This window comes from Zootoca vivipara, chromosome 12, assembly GCF_965207765.1.
Source record: "Zootoca vivipara chromosome 12, rZooViv2.hap1.1, whole genome shotgun sequence".
Taxonomy (NCBI): Eukaryota; Metazoa; Chordata; class Lepidosauria; order Squamata; family Lacertidae; genus Zootoca; species Zootoca vivipara.
Genome location: NC_142595.1, coordinates 23331505 through 23355684, shown reverse-complemented (window position 1 = coordinate 23355684; position 24180 = coordinate 23331505). Strand labels below are relative to the sequence as shown.

Here is a 24180-nt window from a genome sequence, read left to right as displayed (position 1 = left end):
TCCAGCGCCGAGGGCCTTCTGGCGGTTCCCTCACTGCAAGAAGCAAAGCTACAGGGAACCAGGCAGAGGGCCTTCTCGGTGGTGGCACCCGCCCTGGGGAACGCCCTCCCATCAGATGTCAAAGAGATAAATAACTACCTGACATTTAGATGACATCTGAAGGCAGCCCTGTTCAGGGAAGTTTTTAATGTGTGACATTTTAATGTATTTTAAATCTTTGTTGGAAGCCGCCCAGAGTGGCTGGGGAAACCCAGCCAGATGGGCAGGGTACAAATAATAAATTATTATTATTATTATTATTATTATTATTTATTTATTACAATTCACAAAGCGAGCATAGGGTCATTTTGCATTGGTGATGGAGGCATTTCTTTATGCACTTACCCCACCAGTTAATCTTGTTTCTGTATCTATTTCAGATCAACTTTATCTTTTTATTCAATATTGTCAGAATCCTGATGACGAAGCTTCGGGCCTCGACCACCTCAGAGACGATACAGTACAGGTATCAATGCAAGAGCACAGGTGGGGGATGGGTGGCCGGAGTTTATGATAGGGGCTATTGCTAAACCACTGTTCTGACTCCTCGACTCAAATACATTGTGCAAATTGAGCAGGTTTCTATTATTGATTTGCAGAATTTATTGATTCTGTTAACCGTAAGAGTACTGAAGAGAAGGCCCACTTGCCCTCCCTAGCTACAGAAAGCCCTGCTCATCTGCCCCTTTTAACTTTTAAAAGGCATGAGTCTAGTAACCCAGTTGCAGGAAGTAAGGCTCAGAGCTTACTCTGAGCCAGAGGACAATACTAGAATCTGCTCTGAACTGGGATCAACTCTCTCCTGCTTGGGCTACTGTAATGCGCTCTATGTGGGGCTGCCAATTGAAGGTGACTCGGAAACTACAACTAATCGGGAATGCAGCTGCTAGACTTCTGCCTGGATATATCATTATCAAATGTTCTTCTTTGTGGAAGATTCACTGCAAGTGGAAGGCTAAGCACACCAGGAGAAGAGGTTCTAGCTATCCTTCTATTTGCTGCTATAGCTTCCCGTTTGCAGGAAGTGGCTTTGGAAAATATATACAGTGGTACCTCGGTTTTCAAACAGCTTAGTTCCCGAACAACTCGGAACTCAAACGCTGCAAACCCAGAAGTAGGTGTTCCAGTTTTCGAACTTTGCCCCAGAAGCCGAATGTGCTCCTGAGCTTCCATTTTTACTGCTCCACAGCAAATATGAGTCCTCTGCATAGTAATTAAGCCTTTTTTCCCTCCCGCTTCTGGCCTTGCGCCGCTCATTTGAGTCCCCCGCCCCAATCGTAATTAAAGCCTTCTGTTTCTGATTGCAGTGTTCTGAGGTGATATTTGGTGCTTTTGTTTTTGCTAATTTTTTGTGTTTTTGTTTGTGTGGCTTTTTCATTTTTGTGACTGTGGCTTGTTTTTCGTTTTATGATTGATTGATTGTGTGACTGTGGAAATAGATAAAAGCCCCCCATTCAAACAATGACTATCATCAGTGCAGGTAAGAAAAAATAATAATTTTAATTTTTATCATCTACAATACTGTCTTATTTATTTTATAGTTCAAAACATTGATTATTGCTTTCATTTTATGAATCAATGGTCTTGTTACATAGTAAAATTCATGTTAAATTGCTGTTTTAGGGGTTGCTTTTAAAAGTCTGGAACGGATTAATCGGTTTTGCATTACTTTCTATGGGAAAGCGCACCTTGGTTTTGGAATGCTTTGGTTTTGGAACGGACTTCCGGAACGGATTAAGTTTGAGAACCAAGGTACCACTGTATATATTTCAAGATGCATTCAATAATGTGACCCTCACCTCAGTCCACCCTTTGGACTCTACCCCCTGATTCCCACTTCATTCTGCTACATGTGTAGATCCAACCATAACCTTTGGCGAGGGAACACTGGGATGCTGGTCTGGAATTGGCTTGGATTTTTTAACTCCTGTGCTCTTCCTTCAGAAAAGCTGTGAAGGCTACCCTTGTGCTCCTTCCTTTGCTGGGCATTACCTACATGCTTTTCTTCGTCAACCCCGGTGAAGATGAAATATCCCGGGTAGTCTTCATCTACTTCAACTCTGTCTTGGAGTCCTTCCAGGTATGGGAAACCTCGTGGAAACTAGAGCCCAAATGCATTTGGGGTTAGGGGTGTGAAATTCATACAGAATCTTATAACTCGAAATTGCTTGCAATAACTTCAGTGCATTTATGTACTTATTTTAGATGTTGTTTTAAATCGCACTATCCCCACCCACTAGCGATTCCAAAACCAGGACTTCTGTTGGACATATATGGGTTTTAGAAAGGGGGGGGAACCACACCGAGATATTGAAATCGGAAGCATGAAACTGCCTTAAAATTCACTTGCAAGGCTTATCTCCCAAGGGAAAATTTGTAACAAAAACAAAAAAAATACTTAAATCTGATTTGGGAATTTGTTTTGTTTTGGCTCTGGTAGAATCATTGCATGCCCAGCTCCAGGGACCATTTGCTAACCTCATCATGTTCCTCCTCCTCTTCCCAGGGCTCTAGGAAACCTGTTTGCATGGTCCAGATCTCAGCATTGTCTTTGCAAAGTAATGAGATTGTGCTGTTGAGCATGCAAAGATTTCATTATGTGAAGATTGCATCTCATTCCCCACTCTGTGTCTATTCTCTCTCTCTCTCTCTCTCTCTCTCTCTCCTCTCCCCCCCCCCCCCGCACCAGCCCATCTCCTTGGATTATAAGGCACGGTCTACAGATGAAAGCGTTGAGCCCTAGCACTTGCCTTTTAAAAATGGAAAATAGCCCCATAGGAAGTGCCCACAGGAAACACAGTGCAAAAGGCTGTGGTTATTTCTCTTTCCCAAAGCTTGACTATGCTATTCTTTCTTCTCTAATCAGGGCTTCTTTCTTTCTTTCTTTCTTCTCTAATCAGGGCTTTTTTGTCTCTGTCTTCTACTGCTTCCTGAACAGTGAGGTGAGCCAGGTTTGGGGAATGAGTGGGCAGAGATGGGGGAGGCTTGCTGGATCTCATCTTGCATGCTGCCCAGTCTATCATACACACTTTTGAAAAACAGATGAATCACCAGATCAAGGGGTTGGCACAGGCCGAGATCAATTACTATGGGCAGAGACAAATCATCCCAAAGCAGAGGATGAAACCTCATGCTTAGGAGAACAGGATGACAGCAGAACTGGTGCTTCTGCATATGAAGCAGTACAAACTGCCTCTTTGTCAAAACATCCCTGCAGGGGAATGCTCAGGAAAATGACCATGCTACGACGTCTCTCCCTTTGAGCAATTTTTCTATGACCAATCCATTTCAAAATGAAGAATTTTATGTTGCCCCCTCTCTTGCTGCCTGTAGCACTCAGATGGAATACAGTAGCTCCAGGAAAGTTAAGATTTTACACTGCATGGTGACTTTCACATTTTTTAAGATTTTTTTTTTTTTACATATTCATCCTTGGCGACCCTATGGAATTAGAGGTGGCCATTAGTCCTGATTAACTCACCAGTAGCCTACTAATAAAAAGTGCAAGAAGGCTGCTAGTCCTACAGGTTCACAGAGGCACCCCTATGCTGTGAATAACTTTGGGAAATGATATTTTCAGTGTGTACAGCCCCTTCTACTGCCAGGAACAAAGTTCTTCCACCTGCTGAAGCTTTCCTGCAGATGTACTTGGGACTCCAACTCCCATCAGCCACAGCCAAACGGTCAGGGACGATGGGAGTTGTAGTCCAGCAGCATCTGAAAGGCTGCTGGTTCCCTCCCCATCCCTTCACAAGCTTTGTTCTCCATTAAATCTGTCACCCCCTTTTAATTGGCAGATGACCTCTTTATTTACAGTACATTTATGGGTATTTGTGGTCTCCCCAGGTTCGCTCTGCAGTCCGGAAGAGATGGCACCGGTGGCAGGACAAGCACTCCATCCGAGCCAGAGTTGCCAGGGCAATGTCCATCCCCACCTCCCCAACGCGTGTCAGCTTCCATAGCATCAAGCAGTCGACGGCTGAGGCTGCTGTTCTGAACCGTGGGGCCAATACCTTTTGCTGAAGTTGTGGGACAGGACATGACATGACTTGCCAGCTGCAAAAGACAGGATTTTCGTTGCCCCCCCCCCCTGGAGTTCTGGCTCAGAAAAGTCCCCAGAGATCGTTGCCTGCATTCTGTTGGCTGAAGCCTCATGTTCTACGTGGCTAGAATTGCAAGTCTTGGGAGGTTCTGGTGGCTCTGAAAGTGACAGGAAGTTGGAGGCGACAGCCCCAACATCCCGTCCTTCGAAGGTGTGGCTTACTTCACTTTCCCATGGCGCCTGGAGCTCTTTGGTCTCTTCTCTAACAGATCAGGGAAAGGGTTATGAAATCACACAAGTGCTGTGGAAAGAGCAGAGGGATTGGGTGGTTCGCTCTCCAACTGAAATAAACAAAACCCTCCACTGGAGTTGATAGATAAGCAAAACCAAAGGAAGAGGTTCTTTTTGGGAACTCCCTAGCTACAAGATGCCGAGTTGGCCATTGACTTATTTTACAGGATCTGAATGGTTCAGGAAGGATACATATGTGGCAAATAGCCAAAAAAAAGCCAAAAGCACAAACTCTGAATTCAGGGCTGCCAACTACCTGATCCTGGGGATTGAAAAGAGCAGGTGGACATCCCCATCGCACCTGCTTGTCACCGTCCTTCGGACATCTCTTTTAATCATTTGTGAGAATGCTGAGCGGGAGCCAACCATGCCATTCCAGTGTTCTTCCTCATTCCAGCTGTGCAGCAGCTGCCAAAACAGGAACTGATGCTTTGTAAATCCTCTGACCTCAGCAAGGCAACCAACCCAGTATTTCCATGGTCCACTCAATAGTTGTTTTGGTTTCCACCAAACTTCTGCCCATGGGAATCCCCCTTGAGCCCTAAAGTGGAATGAGGGTATTCATGTGTTTGTTTTGATATCTCTGAATAAAGACCACCACCATCCCAGTCCCTGCTTGCACTTTTCTATTTTTTAAGAATTATATGTTGGAGATTTGCTCTGGGTCAGGCCATTTCTCCCACCCAAGGGAACTGAGCAAGGCCTCTGCATATTCTATAATAAGCACCACAGCCAAAATCTCAGCTTTTTGTTAGTTTTGAGTTTTAAAAGCAAGCTTCTACTCCTTCTATATGTCAAGATAGATCTGAAAATAAATGAGCATGATATATGAAACAGGTGAGATCTCAGAAGCCAGGGAGCCTGAGGATTCCTGTACTGAGGAGGAAATGCTTTGTACGCCTTTCCCACAATTAACAAAACATAGGCCGATTTGTATAGCTCATACAGGTCACAGCGTCTGAGAATTCAAGCTGTTGCATATTTGGGTTTACTTGCTGTAGGAATCTTATTTTGAGTACAACACATGGTCTCATGCCAAGTTCCTCATTGGAGAGACAATGGATTCATTACGAGCATTTCAGTTGAGGCTCACTGGTCAAACCCTAGATCTACTCATGCGTTTTGTGGGATGTATTTGCTAGGGTGGTTTATCTTGGTGACTGTGCTAAGTACCCTTACCAGTGAAGTGCCCAAACCAGCCTTTAGAAATCGCCTAGTTATTTGTTAGTAACTTGGAAGGGTGGAGGGACCCAGGTGGCACTGTGGGTTAATCCACAGAGTCTAGGGCTTGCTGATCAGAAGGTCGGCGGTTCGAATCCCTGCAACGGGGTGAGCTCCCGTTGCTTGGTCCCAGCTCCTGCCCACCTAGCAGTTCGAAAGCACATCAAAGTGCAAGTAGATAAATAGGGACCGCTCCAGCGGGAAGGTAAACGGCGTTTCTGTGTGCTGCTCTGGTTCGCCAGAAGCAGCTTTGTCATGCTGGCCACATGACCCGGAAGCTGTCTGCGGACAAACGCCGGCTCCCTCAGCCTATAGAGCAGGATGAGCGCCGCAACCCCAGAGTCGGACACGACTGGACCTGATGGTCAGGGGCCCCCTTTACCTTTACCTTGGAAGGGTGGAGTGTGCACAAATGAAGCCTTGGTGCTATCAGGAAATCCCTGCATCAATGGTCCACTACCTATCTAGACTCTTCTAGTTGACTGGCAAGAATACCTACTCTGTATCACCCAACTCTATAAGTTTAAAGCAGGCCTGTGTAACCTATGACTCACCAAGCCTAAATCGCAACCTACCAGCAAATCACTAAACTGTTTTTGGTGCCTGTGATTGCAAAACCGGTTTGGATCCTAACCTAAGTCATGTTTTAGCCGCACTGAAATCAATGGACCCAAGTAGGACCTTGGGTTTCTTCTCCCACCCACCGGTTCTTTCACCATGTCACTAATGAGCTAGGTTCAGCTTGGTAACCACAAGTTGTTTGGACCTGGAATGTTTCTATTACTTTATCAAACCATTCAAGTACTATCCCAATTGAATGTAAAACTCCTTTGGCAATACCTATGGGCTAACCATCTTGCAGCAGCAAAGCCTTGTGTGAATATGTTAAGGAGGGCTGTGAAGAATGACCCACACCCAGTATTTTAAAAAGAATAATAGTTTCTGTACATACACACAGTTCCAACTGTTGGAGGTCTTCTCCCTCTCCATAGCTGAAATGAATGCTTTTCCCTCCCCAAGAACCCTGCAAAGCTTAGCTGATGAGCACCACTTTTATGCTGTATCTGACAGTTCACACTAAAACTCAAATATAAGTCTGTCACAGCATTTCCATTTCCCCACTTTTGTAGATCAGTTAAAGGACAGGAGAGAGAATTGAGCCAATCAGAATGGCTTTAGCTAAATGGTGAAGCTGGTGTAATTGGTGTAGACCTACTCAGAAACTCCTATTTGGATCCATTGGGGATTACTCCCTGATAAGTGGGGTTAAGGCAGGCATCCCCAAACTGCGGCCCTCCAGATGTTTCGGCCTACAACTCCCATGATCCCTAGCGAACAGGACCAGTGGTCAGGGATGATAGGAATTGTAGTCCAAAACATCTGGAGGGCCGAAGTTTGGGAATGCCTGGGTTAAGGTTTGCAGCCTAACCTTTTAAACTCTTCCAAAACAATGGAATCCAAGGTTTTCGAACAGAACCCAATTTTTCACTTTTTATCAAGCTAGCAATGCCATTCTTGCAACTGTGCTTAGGACCACTTGTTTCCCTATTCATGTTTTAAAAACGCACATAAGTCAGAAAGTGGCTGAAGATGTGCATTACAGCTGCAACTGTAATGACAATTTTGACACCCCCCCCAAAAAAAGAATGAATGAAAATTGCACAAATTCAAAAAGTGACACATTTTCCCACATCCAGACACTTGTCAAATGGAGGCAAATGGCCTTGAACCTAGCAAAATTTGGGTTCTGAGGATCTGTCCTCACCAAACCCAAAATACTTGTACAAAGTTCACATTTACGTCTTGAGAGGTGCAAAATATCTTCTTTGGGGGAAGGGAGTTGCAAAATATTCTATTGGATTCATTTACATCTACAGTTTTGGATTCATCGTTTTTCTGTGTTGGTTAAAGACACTCCATGCTAAGATTTGATAAAACGAAGTTCTACTGTATTAGTCCTAAATCAGTTATTATTAACCCCCTCCCTACTCTAGAGCCCTCTGATCCCACCCCTAGCCATGAAACACCAGTCCAAAAGGTACCAGGAATGTACAAGCAACTGGAGAAGTAACACTGGTCTGGTAAACTATCATAGAGCTGGAAACAGTCCTAGAGAGTGGTGCAGGCCACGTGGGGTTGAGCCCAACTCAGCAGCAACTTTACCATTCTCACTAGAGCTGGGGAAAATATGAGGCTGTAAAAACCAGGCTCCCCTCCCAACTCCACCATTGTTCTAGTCCACAATTCTGATCAAAGCAGATGCCTTCCGCTTCTCCTCCTCCATCAGCCTGCTTTCTCGGGACCTAATGGTGAAGGAAGCACTATAGCACCTTTTGAAGGCACCAGCCGTTTTGTCCCATATTCAACAAGTAGCAACAGAGTTCAAATCCTGACACAACTCAATGGACCATTCTCTGCTTCTGAACTGCTCTGAAGAATCAGTGAACATCCTCCTTGCTTTTTGGCTTGTTTCTTGCACTGTGGTCCCAGATCTTCCAGGGCTTGGGCCTTGCCATGAAACTTCTTTTGCAGGCAGAAGAGAGAAGCAGGAGCTATGTTGGGTCCCACAAGCTGCGCATACAACCCACTTCCCAGCTTATACCACAGTCAGTGTTTTTTTTTCTGTGAGAGGGACTCAACAGCATGGCCAAGCATGCCATCTTGTCTCCGGAAGTGGGGCCAAGCACTTGGAAGAAGCTTCGTTAAGCTTTTCTTCCCGCAAAAAGAAACAAAGGCAGTCTGGTCAAGGAGAGACAGTTAGCCAAGAAGACCCAGGGTTAGAGTGTCAGGAGGAGCCCTAATGACATTTACAAAATTGTAAGGGTGGGGTGGGGTGGCCGGAGGACATGTGCTTGTACGATGTCAGAAGAGCAAGTATTCGTGGGTGTTTGTCTCAGAAGTGCATGCCTGTGATCCTACTGTGTCTCGCAATCAACAATGACGGCTTGCAACGGTTAGCTGCGATCAACCCGGGGTGCTTCCCTCCCCAAATCCACAAAGGTAGCCTACCTAACCCCTCTCCCGCAGATTTTAAATAATGTGCCCAACTGGGTCACACTGATTGGTGCTAAAGAGCCCAGTCAAAAGTCCAGGGAATGTAGCTGACATCTCACCCAGGGTCTTGACGTGCCCACCTTACTCCCTCCATCTCACCCACAGAATGGAGGCCCTATGCAGAGCCTAGCAGGTTCCAAGAAGGGGGGGGGAGCAAAAGAAAACCACCAGGCTTCTTAGCAAACAAGGGCTGGGTCCAAAAATACGAGCTACTGCCTGCTGCCTCCCCTGCTCCTTTGGAAACTGGTCTGCCCCTACTGCATCTACCCAGAGCTGGGCCTCTGAGGTTCAACCGGGGAGCCTGCTGGTCGCAAGGGAATGACAAAGGGCAGGGATACAGGAAAGCTACTACAAAATCAAAGAGAACTGGAACAGAAGGGGAGGCGGGCGGAGGAGGTCACGGCCCAGGGAAGGCCCAGCGAAGCAGCACCCACAGGACTTCGGCCTGCTGAAAAGACAGGCTCGGATGCTGGTGGGCGTAGGCCCACAGCATGTGCGTTGGAGCAGGGGCGTGACTCCAGGGCATCGGGCGCCCCTTCGTGTTCAAGAAGGGGTGTGGTATCTGCTGCGGAGGGGGACAGCAGACGGGCACTCTGGTGACGAGAGGCAGTGGTTGTGGCAGGCACGCTGCCGTGGGTGCGCTGGTGGCGTTTGAGGTGCGCCCGGCGAGCAAAGCGCTTCCCGCAGGCTGTGCAGGGGTAGGGGCGCTCCCCAGTGTGAGCACGCTGGTGGATGAGGAGCTCAGAGCGCTGCAGGAAGCGCTTGGCGCAGACCGAGCAGGCATGGGGGCGCTCCCCGCGGTGCATGCGCCTGTGCTTGCTGAGGTTCGAGCTGACGCTGAAGCGGCGGCCGCACTCCGTGCACACGTAGGGCTGCTCCCCGGAATGCGAGCGAACATGGATGGTGAGGTCGGAGCGCTGCAGGAAGCGCTTGCCGCACTCTCCGCAGCCGTAAGGCCGCTCCCCCGAGTGTAGCCGCCGGTGCTTGCTGAGTGCAGAGCGCTGGGTGAACCGCCTCCCGCATTCGCCGCAGGAATAGGGCCGGTCGGGTTCTGGGGGTGGCGACGGAGGCGGAGGCGGCGTGGCCAGCCCCCCACCACACTCCACGCAGCGGCGCGACCGCCGGTGGCGCTCCAGGTGGCAGCCCCAGCGGAAACGGCGCCCGCAGTCACAGCACTGGTGAGGCTTTTCCACTGCGTGGCGCTGCTGGTGCCGCTCTAAGTTGGCGAGGATTCGGAACCGCTTGCCACACTCCTCGCAGCCGTGGGGTTTCCGGGGCTGGGATGAAACAGAGTTCCCGCCTGGCGGCTGGGTAGTTGCTGCCCCTACAGAGTTCAGAGGCAAGGCAAGAGAAGCGGCAGAGTCAGAATCCAAGACAGGAGCCAAGGCGGAATTTGGAGGTGAGCTGGATCTCTGTGGTGGGGCGACAATGGTCCTCCTGCACGGCCCACAGCGGTGGGGTTTCTCTCCTGCAGGTGGGCGCCGGCGTCTCTGAGTGAAGCGTGGTTTCTGCCACGCCGAGAAGAACTGGGCTCTTTCACCAAAAGGCGGCCAGAGTCTCGCAGCATCCTGGGAGTCCCGGCTCATGCTGTGGAGTGGGCTGCAGCCAACGCTCTCCCGGGGCTCAAGGGCTGCCCCCCATCTCGTTCCCAGAGGGCTCTGCTGGTGGACAAGGCTGTTCTTACACCCTCTGGCATCCCCGCGAAAAATCTTCCCTGAAATGGGTTGCTTTTGCCCTGCCACCAGCCCTGGGCCCAAGAGGGGCACCTGCAGCTCATTCGCGGCTGGCTTTCTAGACAGGATGGTGGGTGCTTCCAACGTTCCAGCATGTGAGGCCTCTGAGTTGTTCTGCCCACCTGCTTCATCACCTGCTGAGACAGAAAGTTGGATAAATTTCTGCGCCTTGGGGCGGGGGGAGAACACAATAATGTCTACAAGGAGGAGCTGGACTCACTCTTTCATATTCCTGAGAAGGTGCTCGTATTCAATTTACAGAGTGCGCTGCGTCAGATCACAAGAGGGGCTCTGCAGCAGAGTGAATGCTTTGCATGTAAAAGGGCTCAGGTTCAATTTCTAAGCCCTCCGTCAAAATAGCTCGGGTAATAAAAATGTCCAGCAGAGACCCTGAAAACCTGGCTCCAACACAAGACAGGCTGGACCAGGGGTAGGGAACCCTTTTCAGCCTGAGGGCCATTTTCCCTTCTAGGGAAGCCTACAGGGGCCACCTGACAGTGGTTGTCTGGGCCAGGGAAAAATTAGGCAGAGCAACAAACACTAATTTTACCTTTGTACAACATTACCCTGGCTTTTGACACTTGAGATGCCTGTTTTTAGGACCTACATTATTTCTGTGAGGGTAAGCTGTTTTGAACAGTTTTTAATATTGTATTTTGATTGTAACCCGCCCTGGGACCTTAAGATGAAAGGCAGGTGATAAATTATAGTAATAATAATAGCCTTCTTTCCACACACATCACACCCTGCTCTATCCTTCGTTATTAGAGTTTAAGGATACTTTCTAGCCAGGCAAACACTCTCACAGAGGGTGAAAAGCAGGGCTGGTGATGTGTGTGGGGATCCCAGGAGGAGGAGGGGTGGGGTCTGAGGAGAGTCCTTTGGGCCAGATAGGTCCGTAGGGCTGTATTTGTTCCCATGGCCTGAAGTTCCCCATCCTAGCGGTGATGGTTAAATGGTTTGGCTTGGTATAAGACAGGTCCTTAGGAATGTGTGGAGGCAGTTGGTACATTGGACTCCCATCATTTAGACCCCATAGGTTAAAACCAGCCCTTTAAACTGCATTTAACATTAACTGCAACTTTCGCATGGGTGTCCATACCCCTCAGGGCCCGAAGCCATATCAATAAAGGCATTTTCCCTCCTTCTCCCCACACTGCAGGAGACAGCAATTAGCGATATTTTCGTTCTGAATTATTATTGGGATTCTGTTTGTTTGCTTAAAAACAAAATCCAAACCAAATCAAAATTTGACCCCAAGGTAGGTTAAAAGTCAACACATTTGCAGTAAATTTGGTGAATCTGAATATATCTGGAAGTTTTCCACTGCAGTCGTACTTTGGTTTTCAAACAGCTTAGTTCTCGAATGTTCTGGCTCCCAAATGCCACAAACCCAGAAGTGACTGTTCCGGTTTGCAAACTATTTTTGGAAGCCAAACATCTGACGGGGCTTCCGTGGCTTCCGATTGGATGCAGCGCCTTCCTGCAGCCAATGAGAAGCTGCACTTTGGTTTCCGAACGTTCTGGAAGTCGAACGGACTTCCAAGGTACAACTAAGTTTTATTTGAGGGCCGGGGTGCTATGCAGAAAATAAGGGTTTGGGTGGCAGGGAGAGGAAGGATGGGTGTCCAAGGAGAAAGGCTAAGCCAGAAAAAGCGCACACTGTACACGACGGCAGAGGGTTTCAAGCAATTAGTAGGAAGGCAGAGAGAAAGAAACGAAGCCTGAAGACTATGTAAGCCAGGGAGGACAAGATGACTGGAGGGGTCAGGAGGGTAGCCCTGAATATCACATCGTGGTTTGAAATAAAAGCAGGCAAATCCTTGGCTGCAGATCTTAAAAATTAAATGGTAGCGTCTGATTGCTGCAAAACTCGATCCTGCCTGCCACACCCCTTTTCAGCTGCCCAACGCAAGGTGGCCAGGCCTCTGTGCTCCACTTGCCCCAGCTGATGCCCTTACCTCCAAGGCGGGGGCTCCGGGTCACCCTTTTGCGCCGCCTGACTCTCCCCTGCTGCTCCTGCTCCTTCACCAGCTCCTTCAGCATCTTCTCCACTTGTGCTTTGCCAACAGTCTGCAGGATCACTCCAAGCTGCCTCCGGAAGTCCGGCAGGATCCCTTCTTCACTCGAGCCAGCTGTAGCTGCTGCTGCCGCCTGCCCCTGCAAAGGTGCCAATTGCCCTTGCTCAGGTTCCATTTCTAGCCCTGGGAAGAGGGAGAGAAACAAAGTGAAAGGAACGCCAGACTCCGCTGTAAATGGAGGGCCCAGGGAGCCCCGCTGCCTATTCTAGGCGTGAGCTAATTTACATGGGGGCAAAGCCTGCGAAACGCTGCAGGAGGATTGTGCCCTTGGAACAATTGGCACAAGTTAAGACAAGACAGCTGTCTTTGTCTGCTCCAGGGTTGTTGCGATGGGACAGGCCGTTGGGTCGTCATCCTGGAGACCCAGACCCGTTCATGGCAGGGAGGAGACACAGCCAATCAGGAGAGAGTGAGCATGGTAAAGGGAGAATTTGACGGTTTAGCCAAGCAGCTCAGAGGCTCTGCTCTAGGTGCCTTTCTCTGCTCTCAATTGGGGGTGGGGAGGTTACAAAAGGAACAGCAGACTTTGCTGTGAGTGCTTGTCATCACCTGAGTCAGAGTACCTGACATTTGGTAAATGAGGTTCCATCCTTTCTGCAGCCAGTGTTAGAAACTCAAATAAACCAAGGTTACAGTCGCCAAAATGGAATGTCTAGTTGCCATTTGGGGGCAAGACGGCTCTAAAGTCTTATTTTGCCAAAGGATTGACTGACTGTGATTATCAGTTAAACATCTGGCTAGTTCAGATGACAACCTTGAGCTAGATTAAGAACTTTGAAAACTTAAAAGAAGAAAAGTCCACATATATTCCTGTCCCTGCCTCTTTTTCTTAACGGTGACATGGACCATTCATAACACAAGAATATTCTTCACAACTGTGAGCAGGGCAGTGGGAGTGAGATAAGTGAAGACAAGCTAAAGCGATTAACTGTAATGTTGGTCACTGCTCCTGCTCAGGCTGCACAGCAAAAGCATTTTGGTTCCTGAAATCCATTGATTGTGCAGATAATATATAACAGGATGGGGTACTAGTGTGTAAAAACAGTCAAGATCCAATGATCCCCATGCACCTCCAGATGGTGGAGATGTCAGGCACCATCCTGGCACCCATGCATCTTCACTTGGCCACTTTTCACAGGTGCAAATATAGGACTTACCAGGAGCCAAGCCTCGGCGCCCTCGGGTCTCTGTGAAGGCAGTTATGCGGGGCCAGCTAATGGCAATTTCTTCCGCTAAGAGGAGAGGAGCAGAAAACAGCTTGATAAGCCAAACAAGATACTTCTGGAGGATAAAATATTTGGTTAGGCAAGTGGCCTTTGGATGCTATATAGCAGGGTTTCCCAAACGTGGATCTCCGGCTATTTTGGAACTACGATTCCTATCATCCCTGACCACTGGTCCTGCTAGCTAGGGATGATGGGAGTTATAGTTCAAAAACAGCTGGAGACTCAAGTTTGGGGAGAAGGTAGTGACTTCTATATGGCCTTAAAAATCAGCAGCTCTTTCCCCCCACAAAAAAATGTATATAAACCAACGTGCGGTCCCCACTATTTTGTTGGCATCCATCTGTCTTGGGAGACAAGGGAAGAGTGCACCATTGGAGGTAAAGTTAGTGAGTGAGGCAAATTGGCATCACGACACAATTTCCATGTGATCACTTGAGATGCCACAAGGCTATTTTTAGTTCTGGCTGGATAAGGTTCGAGTTCAAGTCTGGCGGCACAGACATTTTAAGCAGTGGGATCCCTTACCCAGCGAGATCACTGTTTCATAGCTCTCCTGCATCTCGGCACACACGGGTACTCTCTCGCCAGAAATGCCTGGAGTCCTTCTTCTTTCTCTTGGCAAAGGAGGCTCCTGACAAGCACCTAAATAATAATAATAAAAGAACTGAAGGAGTTCATGACACATCACGTTGTAGAAACCTTTCTATGGCAACCCAGTGTTCTTGATAATCATATCCATGTAGCAATGGGGTGAGATTGGAGGCAGGTGGGGAAGAAAGAGAAAATGATGTTGTGAGAGGGGCAAACTGTCATATTATGAGGTGGGGATGGGTCTGATGAAGTGGCTTGGGCCTTGCAAAACTTTGGGATTGCATCCTTCTGTACATTTTCTGGGATATGCTGGAAGGGCCCTATTGTGGGTGCTTTCCTCTAGGGAGGTGAATTCTATGGCTGCTTGGTGCCAGGCTTTCACAAGAGAGGAGTCATAATTGTGGAACAGCATTCCCAGAGAGGCCCACCAAGAAGCAACTCCAATGTTAGTCGAACTCAAGAGCAGACCCACTGAAATGAATGGGGACCACTTAGCAATCTCTTCTAAGTACTGTATGACTAACACTGGATTCAGCCATGTCTTATTTCTGTCCCCAGGTTTAAGGCCTGTTTATTCATTTGAACTATTATATTTTTTAATTTTGTTGGACTGGCAGAGCATATTTGCACAGCGTTTCTAAGCTACTCTGTGGCTTTTAGGTTTTTCTTTTTATAATCACTACATCACTTAAATGGCTCCTGAAGAGTTTTCAGAGCACTTCATTAACCTCTTGGTAATCCACGTAATAATCTGGTAATATAAGATCAGCTTCATTATCCCCATATTGCAGATGGGTTGGGGGGAAGGACTGAGGCTGAGAGGTAATGGCTTGTTTAAGGGGATCCACTGAGCTAGTGGATAAGGGTAGAAATATAAATTCAAATAAATGACTGCTCAGCATGGGAAACCAGTGACTTTTACTGAGGTGTGTACACCATACAATACACCAAGAGATTTTAAAATGTGAATGGAACTGAACCAACTAATCAACAAGCTATTATTACATATCTTGTTTTGTGCCATCCTTGAGGAAGGACTGGGAAGAGCATGTTACACTTCATGATGTGGTTACACATTTGACACACCTACATGTGGTTAGATGCTCTTTGTTATATACACAGTGCACTATCTCACTGTACAGCAGTCAAACACTACAAGTCTGTGTTGTCTCTGGCTGCACCAGACTGTAAGGTAGCTGAGCCATGACCATGTCCATATATCGCTACAGATTATTAGTCCTTAGAGTCAGACCAAGGGAACGTTGCAATAAGACACAAAGTACTGCAATAAGACACAAAGTACTGTAATTGCAGGGAATAAGTTGGTTACATAAGACTTGTTCTCCGTTGTTTACATTTGAAATGTCTGTAAAGAAACCTGGGCTACTTTGAACATTATATCCAACCACGTTTTGTTCACAGTAGGCCCAATAATTAATGGACTAAGCCATGTCAATTAATTTTTATGGGTCTGCTCTGAGTATGACTAAAACAGGATACAACCCTGTGGTTTTTAGGTATACACCTAAAAAAAAACACCCTCAGGTATACATCTAAAAATCGAAAGTGTGAATGTGATGAATTGTTTTAAAACACACACATCACACACCTTGTTGCTGAAAAGCTTGGACAGGCCACATCTCCCTATGGGGGGGGGGGGGAGGGACGACGACCTGGATTTCTGTGTAATGTGCAAAACAGCTCTTCATTTCTCTGTACTGTTAGTACTTTGTGTCCCCAAACCTGTTTGTTTAGTTATATTTTAGATCATGGTTCAAAATCCCCTCCAATCCAGTTGGCTTGTTGCGTGGTGCAAAAAACACATGCACAAAGGACAAAATATGAGCAAATGCCAGAGGGGCATTTGTTGTGGCAAGCATAAGTCCTGTTGCATCCTAAAGACAAAACATTTATATTATGGTAACACTCGCTTTTGTGGATTATAAACCACTTCCTCGACTGCATGGAGCATTTTCCCAAAGGGCCCAATCTAGTGTTAAATGTCTTCCAACTCTCTACGGATACTTAAAAAAATATTTTAAAAAAATGCAGCGTGGAAACAAAACTGCCTCATCATGAGAAGAAGCCCATGCAAAAAGCTGTGGGGGTGTTACGGAGGAATCGCGGCAATTCCTGGGGCCGCGGTGGGAGTAGGAGTGAGGGAAAGAAGGCATAAATTATGGGGAGGGACGTACTTTGTTGGGAGGTAGCATCTTTTGAAAATTGAGGAAGGGGGACATGGGCAAATGGGTGCAAAGGTTACAAAAGGCAATCGCAATAAACTGGGCCCTCCTTGCCACCCTTCAAGCTGACTCTTTTTCCCACATTGCATGAAACATCGCCCCCCGCCCTTCTAAGTCCAGGATCTTCGTGCAATGTTTTAAGTCCTGGCAGCAAAGGGGAAAACGGCTGCATCGAAATGCTGTTACCACCCCGCACCCTCCACCTCGGGGTCCATTTATGTCCTGCACAGCCTCCATTGTTTCCTCCTTGTGAATCGGACCTTGTGAATCGGCGGCGACGGGAGGGTGGGGGCAGAGGAGATCGAAAAGGCCGGGTTGATCTTTTGCACCCCTCCCCCCGATCATTTACCTGCACCTAGCCAGGGACTGCAACGTGCGGCCTGCCTGAGAATGGTGAAGGCCGATTACAGAGAAATCCTCGCCCCCTTGCAGGGAGCTGGGATGAGGGGGGGGGGTCTTAGGGGAAGCAGCTGCAAGCTGCAAAATCCAGGAAGCTCAATTCCACATCCTGGCTAAAGAAAAGAATAAAGAGAGAAAGACCTCCCCTTTCTCCTTCGGCAGCTAAGCAGGCCCTCTTGTGGCTGATGGGGTCTCTCTCCAGCATAAGGGACTCGGTGGCCAGCGCTCTCTCTTCCTGCTTCTCAAAGTTTCTCTCCTTCTTTTGGAAACTGGTGGATTAAGGATTCTACCAAGTCATTTTGTTTTTCACATACTGTATAGATCAGACTCAATGCAAAATGTGGATCCGAGTGATCAGGAACCATGCTGTAGCCGATTAATCCTTCTACTTCGTAAAAAACCAAATATATCCTCCACAAAAACAAACCCAGTATTGATCAAACCCTATTTAGGCCGTACATACGTGCTGTTGTTTTAATATGTACGATGACTCAAATTTAACATATAAAGTATGAAAATATACAAAATATTATTGTTAAAGGACAGTCCCCCATCTTTGGTAGGAATGTCTCATTATTCTGGTCCCAAGTTTATCAAGAAATATCTAAAATAGTTAACTTACTGGATATCTTAGCAGCTGGTTAGGAGCATGGTGCTGACAACGCCAAGACTGCAGGTTTGATCCCCATATGGGGTAGCTGCATAGTCCCACATTGCAGGGTGTTGGACTAGATGATCCTCAGGGTCCCGTCCAACTCTACGATTCTGATTCTACCTGTTCAGGTTTCTCCACAACTATCATTACTGAATATGCGGACTGATATCACAAAAGCTTGGCACTCTAAAGAACCTTTGACATCCATGCTAGCTGCTGCTGGGATTTCAATAGCCCAGGAATGGAAAACTTTGGGGGGGGAGTCTACATTTCTCTTTGTGGTACTGTATAAGAACCTACGGACTGTGGCTATTGTGAAAAAACAACAACACACCAATTGCAGATCTCCAGAGGGATTGAAGACCCAGAATGCTTCTACGTCATCTGGCAGGGATTTATTTCCTATGCTTTGGACATAGATGGCCAACGTGCACCATCTACACCAGCTCAGGAAAAATGGATGTCTTGGTTTATATTATTAGTGTGTTACTACTCCCGGCCTCTTTTTTTTACATATGGTAAAGTGTAATACTCTGCTATTGTATTTTTACGTTGCCGGTAATGGTCATTACGCTTCAATAAAACTTTTTTAAAAAAACAGACAAACACTATTGTTAATAGGACAGGGGGTACCAGGGTACAGTGGCAAAGCAGATGGGGCGGGTAGCATTGCATACCTGTTTTCCCAGTGGAGGCAACCAGCCAGGGATGGTGTCTTGAGACGGTGATGACTCCTCGCTTTCAGATTCTATGGAGTCTCATAGACACCTGGCAGCTTCAGCTCAAAAACTCCTGAAGGAAGGAATGAAAATACAAATACTGTATGTACTGACTTTGAGCCAACGTCACCATCACATTAGGCCGCTGCTGAAGGAATTGCACTGCCTGCCAATGACCTACTAGGCTAGGTTCAAGATGCTGGTATTGGTGTACAAAACCCTAGCAGGATACCTAAAAGATTGTCTCATCCTACACATACCCAGCTGATCACTGAGTTCTGTAGGAGTGGGCACAGGGCAGGTACTATCCTGTCAGGGGCTCCATTCCACATATCAGACAGAACCTACCCTATTGGCTTTTCAATGCCTGCTAAATTTGTGGTTTTGCATGCAATTGCTTGTGTGTGTGTGTGTGTGTGTGTGTGTGTGTATTTTAAAAAATGTTTTATATATGTCATTATAATGCCAGTTGCTTTGAGGTCCCTCGCAGGAAGTGATTCATAAATGATATAAATAATAATAGCGAACCTAGAGGGTCTGTAATGTAGGCAGCAGAAACATGGAACACATGTGGGGGTAAATAGAGTCAGAAATAATTTTGGAAAGGGAAACTATTTGGACAGGTCAGGGAAGAAAATGAATGCTTTGAGGATGAAATTGATTTAATGCAGTGAGGCTGTTGCCTCCTCTGCATTGAATGTTCATTATTTTGGGCAAGTAACTTCTCTCCGTCTAGTCCAGTACTCTGTGTACATCTGGCCAGCCTTCCTGTTATTTGCGCTCTGCCATCTGGTAGGTATTCAGATATACAAATATTCCTGAAGGGTGTGGCAAAGGGATCCCAATCTACCACTCCCAGTAAAGCCACAACGTGTGGCAATGTCATAAACTTTATTGACCGGCATCCGGGATGCAGGAATTTGTGAAAGAGGAAGACAGATGTGTGACGCTGTCAACCAGTCACTCTAGCAGTGCCTTATCCTGAGCCTTTGACAATGAGAGAGAAGAATGAGCGGTGCTTGGTGTCTTAGCACACCCGCATAAGTGAAGGGAGAAACTGCAAGGACTGTGATCATACCTAGAAGAACTTGGTGTGTGCAGGAGCAGCTTATTCAGCTGCATATATCTGAGCTGTTACCTCACAAGGCCAACGTGCTCAGGAGTTTGTGGCCAGCAGTGGCTGAAGCAGAGTGCCTGGCCTTTGCCAACAGACAGCTTACCTACCCGTGATGGTGAATGCTTCCCCTCTATGTAAAAGACACTGCTCTATGCTGTTGGAGGAAAAGAGTGTTACAGCAATACCGTTCAGACAAGACAATCACATAAGGCAAAGGTGGTCTGGGAGGTAGGGGAGACATTTACATGCAGCTTGCAAGCTTCAGCTCAGCAGGAGCTGACTGCAAATTAGAGCATAGACACTCAGGGTAAGTGGGTGTCCTGCCGCTACTCTCTCCCAATTAACCTCCATCTCCAGGGCCCACCCAACATTATATCACCAGGTGCCAAACTAAGTTTCAGGTTTGGGGCCTGAAATCTTAGAGTTTGAGGTAATCCTGACCTGGCAACCCTAATTAAAATTCCTATTGATATAAACATATACATTAGATATAAGCCAAGGCCACTTTGAGTGGCAATTTGAACCTTGGTCTTCCAGCTCCTAGCCTAACACTCTGACCATACACCATATTGACTCACACGGTCCTCTGGGTCCTCCAGCCATCTGGGTCGAGGCAGAGAGCAATGACGGAAAGGGCCTGCTGGTGGCATGGTCTCCTCAAAGGTACTTGCCTGATACCTGCTTTGGCCTTCTTGTTTCCCCAGACAAAAATAAATGAGTACATGGCAAAACGACAGGATCATATCCATTCTCAAAACTGAAATGGCCATGTAGAATGTGAAAGGCCTACAGTCTCTGTTAGATGCTATTTACCTGTTTTCCAACACCTTATTCAATAAATAATGAAAAGAAATGTGATGAAACACCGGTAGTGGCAATGAGAATTGGATGCCTTTCTCATTTTGCCTCATTGGCACAGGTGAGCAGGTGGGCCCTCCATTAATTTGCCAGGTTGTTTATTTATTAAAAATATAGACTGCCTATTTATGAAAACATCTCAGGGTGGTTTACAGTAAAATCCATGAAAAATACGAAACAAAAAGCACACCAGCAGCCTTAACAGCCAGTACCGGTACGTTTAACTGCATTACGGCAAATGGCTGGCCTCAGTGGTCACCAAAGGCCTCAGTAAACAGGTATGTTTTCAACATGCATAGAAACCACATCCTAGTTGGCACATCATGCTTCACACGCTACCGTGGACACCAAAACAGAAAAGCCCCTCTATCTGACTAATCACCATGAGATGAGCTTTCACAAGCTCCCCATGACCTTAGTAACCAGGCACGGCTGCATGAGAGGTTAAAAAGCAACAGTCCCATTTCTGCCACTGGGAATTTCCCAGTGAAGCCAGATGAGAAAACTGCCTGGGGTGGCTCAAGCTTAGCCAGCCGGTATCTTCCTGTCAAAGGGAGAGCATTTGTTATTTATTTATTTATTTATTTAAATTATTTCGCCTCACACCAATTTGATGTGTGGCGGGGTCGCTAAAAACAGTAGGCTGTGTTTAGGTGCATTCTCATGAAGTTTTATTCTGTTTTAAATGTTCTGTTAGCAGCCCGGAGTGGCTGTGGGAAACCCGGCCAGATGGGTGAGGTAGAAAAAATAAATTATTATTATTTACTTATTTATTTACTCCCCAGGAAATGTGCCAACGTTCATCTCCCCCAGGCAGTGAAGTGCGAGATTGAGCCGCTTCCGAAAACACACGATGCTCCAGGGTCGTGCGGTCAGCACACTTTGAAGGCTGAGGGGACCCCCCTCGTAGGCGCACTTTCTTGAGGGTGTGAAGCGGCTCTGGATGCGGAGTTTTTTTGGGGGGGGGGGCTCCTATGTGAGAGAATGAAGGAGCCCGCCCAGCTCCGCGCGACTGTCTCTCAGGAGGCGGTTGCTCCGTAGTGGCGCCTCGCGCGCAGTGGCCCGAAGGTCCCGAGTCTCCCGACTCGAGAGGTGCTTCTCCCGCTCGCTCCCTCCCTCCCAGGCAGGGCTATGGCAGTTGGCTAAGAGGAGGCGGTCCCAGAGGAGGAGCCGGGCAGCTCGTTTAGACCCGCCCCGCTTCGTCAGCCCGCCTGCCAGCCAGCGCAGCTTCCCTTTTTTCTGTGGGGCGCGCTCGGAGTGCCTGACGGCCGTTGCCTCCTCTGCCGACTTCCTCACTTCGGCTCCCCATGGCCGGCCGCGGGGGGTTTCCTCTCACGCCGCCGCCGCCACAGCCCGGGGGCCCCCCTCCGATTGCTTCGGCGGCGCTGTCCGCCCTTCCTCCGCCGGCTCCGGGGCTTTTGCGGGGACCTAGCCCGGCCGGGGCCACCCCGTACCGGGCCATGGGGCATGCGCCTCCGTTCCAGGTAAAGCTGGGGTGGCGGGGCACGTGCTCGCGCGTGTGTGTTGTGTGTGTGTGTTGTTGCGGGTCGCTCTCGAAAGTGCCACGGAAGGAGCGCGAGGTAGAGGAGCAAGCACGTGGGGACGTCGGGGTTTCGAGACACGTGAAGGGATCGTGGCAGTTTGTGTGTGTGAGGGGGGAGGAAGCAATGCAGGTGTGAGGATACACGTGGAATAGCTAACTCCCTGGAAGGGAGACGTTGCTGTTCCAGGAGTCAGACATCGGGGTGGGGGTGGGGGGCTTGCGGCGAGGAACGTGTGAATGGCTGGGCATGACTGAGATCGGGGTGGGGAGCAAGTAAGAAAGAGTTTTTATCTAAAAGGCCTCCTGGCAGAAGCGAGTTTAGGAGCTGTGCGTGCGGCTACATGGAGAGGGGCTGGACTATTTGGCAGGGACGTCCCAGTGTTGGGATGGTTGCTGAGTCCGAGAAGTTGGAGCAATATCAGATAGCGTCTGCTGAGACGGGAAGGCATTTGGGGGTTGTGGGAGAGAAGCAACTGTGAAACTTCCGGCTGGAATCTGAACATTTTCTTTTTCTTTCCTTCTTCTTTTAAACCCAACATGTTTTGGTCAGGTCTAAATTGCCTTGTTTAATGTACTTTTAATGTGTGGTGTGCTTTTAATTTGATATATTCTAGCCAGTTAGTTTATGATGGCTTAAGTAGTTCATTTTAAAGTGTTACCTACCCTCAAACTCTCATAATGGTGCTTAAAATCTAAACATATTGGAGGGGGGATGGGTCATTGAAGGAAACTGAAGTCTTAGGTTGTGCGAACTGGACACTCAAAAGTGGGTGCCTCTGAATGGAGGTGGGAAAAGTTTGCGATGCAAACTGAGGGCTTCTCAATGAAATCCTGTGTATGACTCTGTTGGGTGGGTGGGATTTAGATTTCCAGCCTGTGAAAGTCTTGTAATGGTTTTGTGCAGCTGGAGGCTTGGATTGTGTGGAGATGTAGAAAGCGTACAATCAAAATGCTGGTTTTTGTTCTCTAAGCACCAGGTGTCACAACTAGCTATGAAGGCAGAGCTTGTATCTGTTGATTGAGTTTATCAGAACTTGATGTAAAGAGCCATATGGGCTTTCTTAAGCAGGTAAGCAGAAGAGCTTATTTATTACATTTATATCACACCCTTTTCTCCAAAAAGTACATGGTCCACACACCCCTCCATAATCTCCATAACAACCCTGTGAGGTAGGTTAAACAAGAGTCAGTGACTCGCCCAAGGTCACCCAGTGAGCTTCAAGACTGAGTGGGATTTGAACCCTGGTCTCGCAAGTCCTAGTCTGATGCTCTAACCACTACACCACACTGACTTCCTAGAGTATTTCTGCAGCTATATAAATTAAGTAGGTAAATAAATAAGGGAAAGCAAAATGTCACTTAGAGGAAGATCTGAAATGTTTTCCTTGAAGCTTGAATTTGTACTTTTTGGCTTGTGGCTCGGTCTGGAGCAGAATTCCCAGTTGCATTCTGCCTTCCCCACCACCCAACCTTTGATTATAAAAGTCTTTGTATATTAGAAGAGTTGTATTCTCAGCAGTTCTTGAAGTAAGGAGATAGTATTACAATCTTAGGTGGCAGACTGGGGAGCGGGGGAGGGAACAAGGATACGCAGCAATAATGACAAAGGCGGAGGGACTTCTGGAGGTTAAAAATATTTTGTTGGTTTAGAGAAGCACACTATGGGTACATCTTCAAGACTGACAGATGTATATCAGTTGTCCCTTAATGGAGCTTAAAGCACTCTCCTGTGCTTCCAAATGGGATGAAAAGAGTGCCAAGAGGGATTTTGTCCCATGCTTTAAAAGCATACTGCAAGCATAAAAGTAGGGATTTTAGTACATCAAGCCTGTACAATTTCTAAACCACTAATCTAAATGCAGCCCACCAGCCGTGCATAGCAGCCCTCCAGAGATTTGCCAGAGCACCTTGTCCTATTCCCTGCTTTCAACTGCAAGAACTGGTGTGGTGTAGTGAATACCTGCCTGGCTATAGTACGTAGGGGGGGGGTGCATTCAGCTTGGTGGGCCATCAGTTGTGTAGGCCTGTAATATGTGTTAGTTGTTGTTAATACAGAACCAGGAAATGGTAGTAGTACTGTAGTAGTAGTTGTTTAGTCGTGTCCGACTCTTCGTGACCCTATGGACCAGAGCACGCCAGGCACTCCTGTCTTCCACTGCCTCCCGCAGTTTGGTCAGACTCATGTTCGTAGCTTCAAGAACACTGTCCAACCATCTCGTCCTCTGTCGTCCCCTTCTCCTTGTGCCCTCTGTCTTTCCCAACATCAGGGTCTTTTCCAGGGAGTCTTCTCTTATGAGGTGGCCAAAGTATTGGAGCCTCAGCTTCAGGATCTATCCTTCCAATGAGCAGTCAGGGCTGATTTCCTTAA

The 24180-nt window shown here is 47.5% G+C and overlaps 3 protein-coding genes across 6 annotated transcripts in view; 2 read left to right on the top strand and 1 right to left on the bottom strand.

Moving 5' to 3' along the window:
• Positions 1 to 4165, top strand: part of CRHR1 (corticotropin releasing hormone receptor 1) — a 71782-nt gene extending 67617 nt beyond the window's left edge. Inside the window, exons 11-14 of the mRNA XM_035135283.3 lie at positions 420 to 505; positions 1984 to 2119; positions 2940 to 2981; positions 3886 to 4165. Of these exons, the coding sequence (XP_034991174.3) occupies positions 420 to 505; positions 1984 to 2119; positions 2940 to 2981; positions 3886 to 4062 (441 nt within the window). The 3' untranslated portion in view covers positions 4063 to 4165. The remainder of the gene's footprint in view (positions 1 to 419; positions 506 to 1983; positions 2120 to 2939; positions 2982 to 3885) is intronic.
• Positions 4166 to 6512: 2347 nt separating this feature from the next.
• Positions 6513 to 17040, bottom strand: LOC118094614 (uncharacterized). 3 transcript variants are annotated; one of them, XM_035135162.3, is made up of 5 exons: positions 16871 to 17040; positions 14213 to 14329; positions 13619 to 13693; positions 12342 to 12584; positions 6513 to 10514 (listed from the first exon to the last, which is right to left on the bottom strand). In XM_035135162.3, exons 2-5 carry the CDS (start codon positions 14244 to 14246, stop codon positions 9004 to 9006), a joined length of 1863 nt encoding a protein of 620 aa, XP_034991053.1. In that variant the 5' UTR covers positions 14247 to 14329; positions 16871 to 17040; the 3' UTR covers positions 6513 to 9003. The 3 variants fall into 3 exon arrangements, with proteins under 3 accessions (XP_034991053.1, XP_060137455.1, XP_088511396.1); XM_060281472.2 differs by having other exon boundaries at positions 6513 to 10517; positions 16871 to 17009; XM_088655270.1 differs by lacking the exon at positions 16871 to 17040 and adding an exon at positions 15888 to 16050 and having other exon boundaries at positions 7057 to 10517.
• A 4475-nt stretch (positions 17041 to 21515) lies between these two features.
• SMARCD2 (SWI/SNF related BAF chromatin remodeling complex subunit D2) overlaps positions 21516 to 24180 on the top strand; it is a 36169-nt gene continuing 33504 nt past the window's right edge. For both annotated transcript variants that reach the window (XM_035136178.3, XM_035136177.3), the window contains exon 1: positions 21516 to 21753. In XM_035136178.3, coding sequence (XP_034992069.1) covers positions 21577 to 21753 — 177 coding nt within the window. In that variant the 5' untranslated portion in view covers positions 21516 to 21576. The remainder of the gene's footprint in view (positions 21754 to 24180) is intronic.

Bases quoted from the DNA above. Each gene is read 5' to 3' on its own strand.
- LOC118094614 (XM_088655270.1), bottom strand. From the start codon at position 15,987: ATGAAGAGCTGTTTTGCACATTACACAGAAATCCAGGTCGTCGTCCCT. The intron at 14,330-15,887 runs GTGTGTGATGTG...ATTATTATTTAG, and splicing joins CCAAGCTTTTCAGCAACAAG to GTGCTTGTCAGGAGCCTCCT. The intron at 12,585-13,618 runs GTAAGTCCTATA...CCCTCTTCCCAG, and splicing joins GCGCCGAGGCTTGGCTCCTG to GGCTAGAAATGGAACCTGAG.